The sequence below is a fragment of the Abrus precatorius genome, unplaced genomic scaffold (assembly GCF_003935025.1).
Source record: "Abrus precatorius isolate BTA unplaced genomic scaffold, Abrus_2018 Scaffold5, whole genome shotgun sequence".
Classification (NCBI taxonomy): Eukaryota; Viridiplantae; Streptophyta; class Magnoliopsida; order Fabales; family Fabaceae; genus Abrus; species Abrus precatorius.
The window spans coordinates 8,122,923-8,132,024 of record NW_020874395.1 but is presented as its reverse complement, the minus strand read 5'-3'; the positions used below and the strand labels follow the sequence as shown (position 1 = coordinate 8,132,024).

General features: G+C 33.1%; 1 protein-coding gene across 1 annotated transcript; it reads right to left on the bottom strand.

Moving 5' to 3' along the window:
• Positions 1-957: 957 nt before the first annotated feature.
• LOC113866599 (probable serine/threonine-protein kinase cdc7) lies at positions 958-8,278 on the bottom strand. Its single transcript, XM_027501417.1, has 15 exons — positions 7,957-8,278; positions 7,821-7,879; positions 5,808-6,758; positions 5,603-5,663; positions 5,455-5,517; positions 5,099-5,162; positions 4,906-4,999; positions 4,136-4,219; positions 3,951-4,040; positions 3,840-3,867; positions 3,032-3,547; positions 2,837-2,898; positions 2,180-2,289; positions 2,020-2,107; positions 958-1,603 (listed from the first exon to the last, which is right to left on the bottom strand). Exons 1-15 carry the CDS (start codon positions 8,276-8,278, stop codon positions 1,295-1,297), a joined length of 2,901 nt encoding a protein of 966 aa, XP_027357218.1. The 3' UTR covers positions 958-1,294.
• Between the last annotated feature and the right edge of the window lie 824 nt (positions 8,279-9,102).

Sequence of the window (9,102 nt, the reverse complement as noted above, 5' to 3'; positions counted from 1 at the left end):
TCTCAAGGTTTTGCAAATTAAAGTAAAAAGCTACTGGTTAATTTTCTTCCACCATTAAGTGTAAGAACTTTGAAAAAGCCACTGAAATACGATCGTAGTTGAAATTAACCATTAATGGTTAATTGAGAAGGGAATGGATCTCGTCTATTTATCTATGAATTTGTTGAATTTGAAATCTCTCTTAACCACACTAAGGAAAATCTATTGCTAGCAGAACGATGAAATGAGTTTATAAAAGGACGAAACTTATGTGTTGTTTCTTATATGTTGTGTACATAATAAAATTGAAGGTGTTTTAATAATAAATTTGTTTTTTATTAGTAAATAGTACGAGTAACACTTCATGAACTGCATTTAAGTTTTGTCTTTGATATAATTGATATTTAAGATCAAACTTGTTTATGTTTATACTTAAATTTGTTTATGAACTCAAGTATTGCTCCTTCATCTCATGGTTTTGCAGATTAAAGTAATAGACTAATTATTATTGAAAGATTCTATCTATTTAGCTTAAATTTTAAATTTCTTATTTTAAGATAAACAAATGTTATAAGATTAAAATACCGAAGAATTTTTTAAAATCTTTTTACAAAACACCTAAACAGATAATTTCATTAAGTGCTAATTTAAATAATCCTACAAAATTACTGTTCCTTCAATATCTATACCAAAACACAACATAATTGACTTTTTCTTAGCATCTTAAGTGTGTAAATGTATAATATACTGTTTATTGTTAAATATCTTGTTTTGTATGTGTTTTAATGGTGTGTTTGCAAGCATTTATCTCCATAGGAAGTCTGTTGAAGCTTAGGCTTTGTTTACAATCTGAGACAAAAATATAGTTACAATACCCCCAAGCTTTGAAACAAATAAAAGTTACATCAATATAGCACATCAAATCTGCATTTAGATATGTACATAAGTATACTAAAATACAAATTCATATGCGATCAAATAACTTTTGAATATCTCTAATGGTTGTTTTTATGTGACATTTCTGAAGGTGACCCCTCCTTGAAAAAGTTATAAAAAAAAGCTTGAACTAAATACAAAAATTCATTTCAACCACCTTGAGGAAGGAACCAAAGAAAAAAAGGAAAACGCTTTACAGCAATAAAAGAATAAATACAAAATATGTTGTTCTAAATTTAACCAGCTTACACAACTTACAAGTTACGCTGCGCTCGTTTACTCTGAAATAGTCATATATACAGCTATCATGAGTATAGGAAACCCTCTTGTGTCAACCCCCGTAGGTAGAAAAATAAAAAATACAGTAGTTAGTTATCCACTAACTGTTGTTACCAAAAACACCTATACTTGATGCAACTGATTTCAGTTTGCTCTGAGCTGCGGTGTCCGAGCTGAGACCTCGTCGAATCATCCTTTGCTTCCTCATAATCTCATTACATGAGGCAAAGAATTCGTGCCTTAGAACATCTTCGACACTGATCCTATTTCTTGGGTTTACTGTTAGACATTTGTCTATTAAATCAAATAATGATTTCGGGATGTGTTCATGAAACTCTGGCCTCTTCGTGTGAACCTTGCACCAGCTTTCTATGTCCCATGACTGTAAGTACCGGTCATCAAGTAACTCCTGCAATCCAATGAATATTAACAAGGATGACTAATAGGCAAACATTAATCATTTTGATTCATTTACAATATTGAAAAACAAGAGCTGCTTTTCTTTACAGTAACATGAGATCAGTGCGAAAAATTTAGAATCATAATTGCAGTTGATTGCAAACTAGGTAAAAACCAAAACGAAGTTTGCGCAGGCACCATCTTCAAATATTATCCAAATGTCAGTATAATTAATTCATGGACCATTTATTTACCAGTAAACATTAACCTGAATTTGTAAAGTTTAAAGAAAAACCTCAAGCGAGACGCACTCACACTGATAAAAGAATTTAATAGTGCTAGAAATCTCAAAAACAAAATCATCTATAAATACATTTTCGCATAAACTTAATAAAATAATAAAATATAAGGATTAAAAGGAATTACCACTGGAAAAGATAATTCACGGTCATGTAGTTTGGCCACTTCCCAAAGCTCTTCACTGCCCCGCAATTTAGCAATTTCTTTTATATTCCTACAACAAAACTCAGTCAGCATAGAAGACAGAAAGATAAAATCACAAATTAAAATTTGCAGGTGATTTTACTGTTCTGGGTCGCCAGTGAAAGGAGTCTTTCCGATCATCAAGTACAGTAGAGTGACTCCAGCCGACCAAATATCAACCTTGCTTCCCTGAAATTGAGACCTAAACAAAACCTGAAGAAACAATAATTAGATAGTACGATTACATCTCTAAGTGACTACTTTAGATGTTGCATTTTGAAGGTGTAATATCCAATTCAGTAAAGACAGGAAAGGTATCCTGCCAAAGCCAAATTCTCATAACTATCTCAGCAATCAGCAGATAAGCAGAATTTCACCCCAACAAATGGAAATTTGGGATACTGGAACTTATACTGCTGAATCGAGGAAACTACCTGACAGCAGCAATTTGATATTTAAGCTATCTGATTATTATTCTAATGAACCGTAATTGGGTTAAGGAGAAACAAGGTATCCTTAGGTACGCAAAATGATTTCTTTTCGGGTAGGCAAATGCTTCACGTTTTAAACTTATTGGCAGTATAATTCGCCATTCCAAGTGCTAAATTGTAGCTTATTTTTCTCTTGTTTTACAAGCATATGAAAGTAGCACTCCCTAAGTCAATATTCGGTATAGATAGTATTTTTATCTGTATCAACATAAATTGGACCTACTATTGTTTGAAAATAGAAGTGAAAAGAAGTGACAACAAGATCCTACCTCTGGCGCCCGGAATCCCTTGGTTCCAACACATGAACCTTCTCTTTTATGTTTTCCATCTCCTAGATAACATATTGGCAGTTAGCATGCTAAGCCGTTTAGTTTAGGAAAGAAACAAGAAAGTGATGAAATAAGGAGTAGATTAAGGTAGCAATGCAACTCCCCAAAACTCAAGTATTGCAATTAGAATCACACCTTTGCTTCTCAATAAACCTGCAGCAACAGTGGTTGAATGTAGAGGCATTGGGGTGAGATAAAAAATCTTGCCATCTACCTTGCCTGACGGAGCAGTGACCCTTTTCCTATGAGAAGAAGGACCTTTTATTGAACTGTTATTTGCACATTGCATAGAATTCTTCACAAGGCTGATAAGCTCCTTTCTTCCTCGGAAAGGTATGGGTTCTCTGAGCCTCTCTGCAGAAGCAGTTCTAGTGCTAGTAACATCTTTGGCAGAGGTTATACCCGAGCCATCTGTTCCTTGTGCTCTAAGTAAACTCCCAGCAGCCTTATCAGGACAATTTTTCAGAGAACCGGCATAAGCCTTTTGCTTCACATGCCTATTAAGTTCAGAATAATTCTTATAATCTGCCAGCACCCTTTTATTAGATGTTAAACACTTGCTTCCACCAAGTTTCTTGTCTTGGACCAGTGGAGAAGTACCAGAAGAGAGGGGAACATTACTGAACGTATCAAGGATTGGTTTTGATTTACCTGAATAAATGCACAAATTGACTAAATTAATTAACCAGATTATATTATGAAGATCACTGACTAAGGGATTTTTGAAGGAAATCAATATAATTCATGTAGAAGCAAGAAAGATATCTTTTTCTTTTGTTCTAAGATGCTGTCCTATCACTTGAGATTAATTACCCAAGTATCCAAAGGGGCGCCTAGTCTTATTTTATGAAAAGTACAGGCAAGAAAAAAAGAAAAGATTCAGCAAGTTTTTTCAATTCTCGAAGTCAAAAGAATAAGCAAGAGATAGTGAACATGAGCTTACTTCCAATGTTGTACTTCTGCTTCAAATCCTGGAAAGAAAATATCATAATTCATCAGATTATTTTTAGATTAAATGATCAGCAAAAAGTAGCTCCAAGAGAAGCAAGCTAACCATGGCAAGGTTAAAATCAATAAGATAGCCTTTGTTTAGCTTTCGAGAGAAAAGGAAGTTTCCAGGTTTAACATCTCTGTGAACCACTCCCTACATTGAATAGAATTTCAATTTCTCAAAACAATTGCATATACTGTCTTAAGTCAAAGTCATATGAGATTCTGAATATGCAAAGGGGAAAATACCTCCTTGTGCAGGGAAGCAAGGGCCCTGAACATGCAATACCCATACCACTGAAGCTGAACTATATCAATTTCTTTTTTCAAAACCTACAGATCCAGAAGGGAAAATGATCTCCATTAAACATGAATGTAGAGCAGGTTAGAGTATTATCATGAACATATAAAATTAAAATCATTTAATTTAAATAAGAAGAATATCTCAGGAAAGGTTTATCCATTTCCTGCATATACTAATTTCTTTTTTCCAAAACCTAACAATCAAGAAGTAAAAATAGGTCCGTTAAAGAGGAATTCTGATATAGGACTTTATATAGTGTTGTTTTGTTAATTCTGTTATTGTTATTAGAGTTGTCGTTCAGTTAAGTCCGTTGTCGTTAATTTTGTTGTCATATTGAAAACGGTTAATAATGAATAGCTATAAACAGAAAAGAGGAAGGCTGAGAGGGATTATTCAAATTCATTGTTAACATTCTCAATTCTTTCTTAATCCAATACAATTTTTTTCAATTTTATTCTTTCATTGGATTCCCTAGTTCCTACAGTTCTTTGAGTAATTCTTCTCCTAGAATTGTTAATAACAAATTCCAAACTCCAAAGAATGTTTAGAGATCTTCTCCTGAGCTAATCGGTTAAAATTTGGGAAATGATAAACGGGAAATTCATCCCCTGAACTCAACTCGTTGATTAAATAAAAATGTTTAAATGTCTGAAACCGAAAACAGCTATTTTTCCTGATGAAGAAAATATATATTTTAAATGGGTTCAACAATTACCTCAGGTCTGTCGTGCTCAACATGTTCTAAAACAAAGCAGTCACTGTTGCCATTTTTGAAAGAACCTTCAATCTTTATTATGAAGTTCTTACCTCTGCATCATGACAAAAAAATACACATATTGACATTTGACAATAGCAGGACGCGTTGCAGCTTAAATAAACAAATATTGAATCATATGTCATATACTTACCCAAAACGCTCGAGCATATTCCGCTCATTATTTACGTGGTTTTTATGAGCATTATTATGAGGACCTGTAAAATGGCATGTATATGTTGTAGCATCAATATCAATTTCTCAAAAATCACTACGCTGATCATATAGTAATTAGTAATATAAAAATAAAAACGATTACATACAAAGAATCGTTTTCAGTTTCTGTTATAAGATGGAAACTGAACGCAAGTAAAAACTGGATATTTGTTCTTGACGATAAATAGGTAGCACCAATTTGTAGTGGAGGACACTGCCCCTTTTTCCCCTTTTGTTAAATCGCAACACTAAATATACAGCTAAAAATTAATATAAAAGATAGATGTTACTTACATTTTATTGCAACTCTTTTTCCATCAGTAGTTCTTTGAGCACGGTAAACGGTACCATAACCACCTAAATGAAAAAAATGAGCGATGTCAATGCAATTTAAATAGAATTTTTTTTTTGTCAGTAAGGAAATGAAGTAGAGTCCTAATACCTGAACCTTCTTCTTCCTCTATTGTAAAAGTTTCAAAAGATGGATATACTTTTTTCTCCACCTAAATCAACAAAATAACCAAAATGGTTAATGTGAATAGTGAACACATAAATTATACATCTTAGGCAAACAGGACAAATGATCCTAAAACATCTTCAAAAGCACAGGTTATTCCAAACTATAGCTCTTAGTGTAAACAGCTCACCTTGGGAGTCGTGGAAACACTTCCTGCCATGTTTTCTTTACGATTTTGCTTCCTCGTAATAAGTTTCTGATCATTTTTACATCGATCAACATTTTTGGGAACATTATCAAATTTATTGCAGGCTAGTGACTCTTTGAGAATTTGTGACTTCGGGTGCAGATCATTCTTCTGCCCTCCCTTTAGTATGCTGGAAGATTTTAAAAGCTGCTTTGGACTTGCAGTGGACTGAGCTGATTTATAAGTAGACTTAGTGTTTCTCCCACTCTTATTTTTTTCCAAGTTTATTTCATGGATAAGGTTTGTTTGTTCCGAACCATTAGTCAATTCTTCTCCACGTGGAATAGGATTGACCATCTGAGCAACATCTTCCTTATCTCTATTTGTGTCAGAACCAATCAGCCCTTTCTTTGAACCAATTTCCATTTTGTCATCTTCATTGGATTCTCTTCTTGGATCTTTGTATGTATTACTTTTACATAAACCATCCACGTCCACAGAATGGATAATGTCCTGTTCAGGATATCCATGCCTAAATGTGTCAAAGTAATCCATTTTCTTCCAGAACTCAATGCTACCAACACCACCACCATGGCATAACGAGGTATCTTGGAAACAAGTTGGCAGAGCAAGGTTCACAAAGAGATTACATTCCTTGAATCTATCTATGCTCGCTAGCTTCCAACAATTTATGGCACTTCCAGTCATGAACAAACTATCACTAGCTTTAGTCACAGATCTAGAAACCTCTCCATGAGACATACTAGTGCTGGCATCATTATTAGCTTCCCTATGTTTAAAATTTGGCACTGAACAACCTGAACACTCTCCATTCGTATCAATAGATTCAATACGCAAGGGGAATACAAAATTCCCTCTACTTATATTCGGTGGTTCAAATTTTATGGCAGGGAAATTTCTTCTCATCACAGCCTTTACAGTATCAGGAAAACTCTGCATCACAAAGAAAAAGTCCCAAAATTCGGTACCATATTCAGCACAAAATACAATCATAGACAAAGAAAAGATATATATCACTCTATGAAGCTGATTAAGAGGGTGTGTTTTTAAGCCCTGATAAAACAAGCGTTTTATAATGTACTTTATCCTTATAAGTTACTTAAGATAACCTACGAGGAAAGCACTAAAACGTGTTTTTTTTTTTTTTTAGTTTTTGCTTTTAAAAAACTACAGTAATCTTCTCTAATTATTATAAAATTTAATCATGTTTTTAATTGAGAAAGTTTTTTCTTTAAAGATGCTCAAACAGACTGACCGTAAAGGCATAATGAAATGAAAGGCAACCAAATTATACACTCAAAAACCCGATGTGCCCGTTGCTTTACCGTTTTCAAAGATCAATATTCCCACTTCTCAATTTCGTTTATCGATTCAAAATTAATTTGTAAAATTAATTTTCACAACAAAATTAATTTGTAAAATTAATTTAAACAAAATTAATTATAGTAAATTTCAAAACAAACAGACCTCATAATAAACAGTTAAAAACAATTGATTGTATTTCTATAATTTTAACTCCTACTATAATGCACCCTAACTGCAAGATAATGAAATTCACTCACTATCAAATATCAAAAGTACATAGCAGCTTATCAAATTCAATAAAAATGTATCATTAAATAACTGTGTTTCACTATGCATTAAAATTACTTTCTAAACATTATCATTCAAACAAGCATCCCGTGCATGCCTGTGATGAAAGGAAAGGCAACCAAATTATACCCTCAGAAATTAATTACGAATAATAACCATAATCATTCCTATCCAAATGGTTGTAACTCTATATTTTTTCACCAGACTATATAAAATAAAAAATAAAAAATTGCATCCTAAATTTAAGAAAAGGCAATCCATGCTTAATCAAGCTACTGGCGCTGTCACATATCAAAGGCACACTAACTACTCACAAGCCAATCAAATTCATCAGCAAACACGGTTACGATTTCACATTCATATAACCTTTTCATTAGGCAAATAAAAATAAAAAAGGAATACCTGAAAAGAAACTTCTTGAACTCCACTACTAATTGCTAATCTCTTGTAAGCTCTTCCATCTGCTTTTACCAAAATATCGAATCAAATCATCGGAACACAAAATAAAATTCAAATTCAAATTCAATTTCAAGATAACCTTCGGCGGTTGAGAAAAGCAATTTGCGTTTTCTGAAACAGTGCGTTTGCGAACGAGGGAAATGGAGAGAGAAGAAACTTCCGAGAGCGAAAACGGCGTTTACGGAGGGGGTGACGAGTCCGTTATCGGTAACAGAGAGAGGAGAACCGGTGAGAGAGGTGACGTGGCAGATGAAATCCGGTGAAGCTGTGAATAAACGACATTGAGATGCGAGGTTTTGAGGGTAAACGGCGTGGCCGATTCGAAGCAGAAGCGCTAGGAGGTGCCACGCTTTCTCTTCGAGTTCGAGACTGGTTTCGAATTCGGACCAGGGATTAGCCATGGCTGGCTCGCAATTTGGATCTGCAAGACTGCAACTAGGTTTTAGAGAGAGAGAGAGAGAGAGAGAGAGAGAGAGAGAGAGAGAGTGGAGCGGGAAATGGAGTGAGAATCGTTTTGGATTTTGGAGCGTTTTGAGCTTTGGGGGGTTTTCCCGCTTCTTCTTTTTTTTTTTTCTTTTGTTTTCTTTTTTAATTTTGATGGGCTTTCGGGCTTGCTCCCTTGTCTTGTCTAGGCCCACACTTATGTTTCTTGTGTACCCAAACAAAAGGAGCGTTTCTTGTACACTACAGGTTGTCATACCTGTACGTTGAATAGGTTTATTGTAATTTAAAAAAAAAAAATTTAAATATATAAAACAAAATTATTGCATAGTAGAAAATTAAAATGTCAGAAAAATGAGAAATTTGAATATAATGATTGAGATCAAAGCATCACCACTCATGATTTTGTTGAAAATACAAAACTCTTCTTTATGTTAACAATTAATATTTCACTCTTATTGTCTAGATAGTTAAATGAGTAGTTTATGTATGAGAGATTAGTTTGTGTTTAATTATAAAAATTATAAAATTTTATTATATGAAATAAATATATGAAAAGAGGATAATAATTGTAAATTTTAATGTGTTTTATAAATATTTTATCCATGTTTAAAATTTTTTTAAAATTTTAAATTTTTTTCATAATAAAAATAAATATTTGTTCCTTTTCAAAAAAAATTGTTAAATTTTCAATAAAAATTATTTTTTCACGTGTATCTCATTATTTTTCTTTCTCAATTGATTTTTACAAATTTAAATTTTGTATATGTGTATTGATTATAGA

What these genes read in the sequence shown, in the direction of transcription:
- LOC113866599 (XM_027501417.1), bottom strand. Translation starts at nt 8,278, where the DNA reads ATGGCTAATCCCTGGTCCGAATTCGAAACCAGTCTCGAACTCGAAGAG. An exon ending in AATATGCTCGAGCGTTTTGG is followed by an intron (nt 5,000 to 5,098) that starts GTAAGTATATGA and finishes GTCATGATGCAG; the next exon opens with AGGTAAGAACTTCATAATAA. An exon ending in GCAGAAGTACAACATTGGAA is followed by an intron (nt 3,548 to 3,839) that starts GTAAGCTCATGT and finishes GCATTTATTCAG; the next exon opens with GTAAATCAAAACCAATCCTT.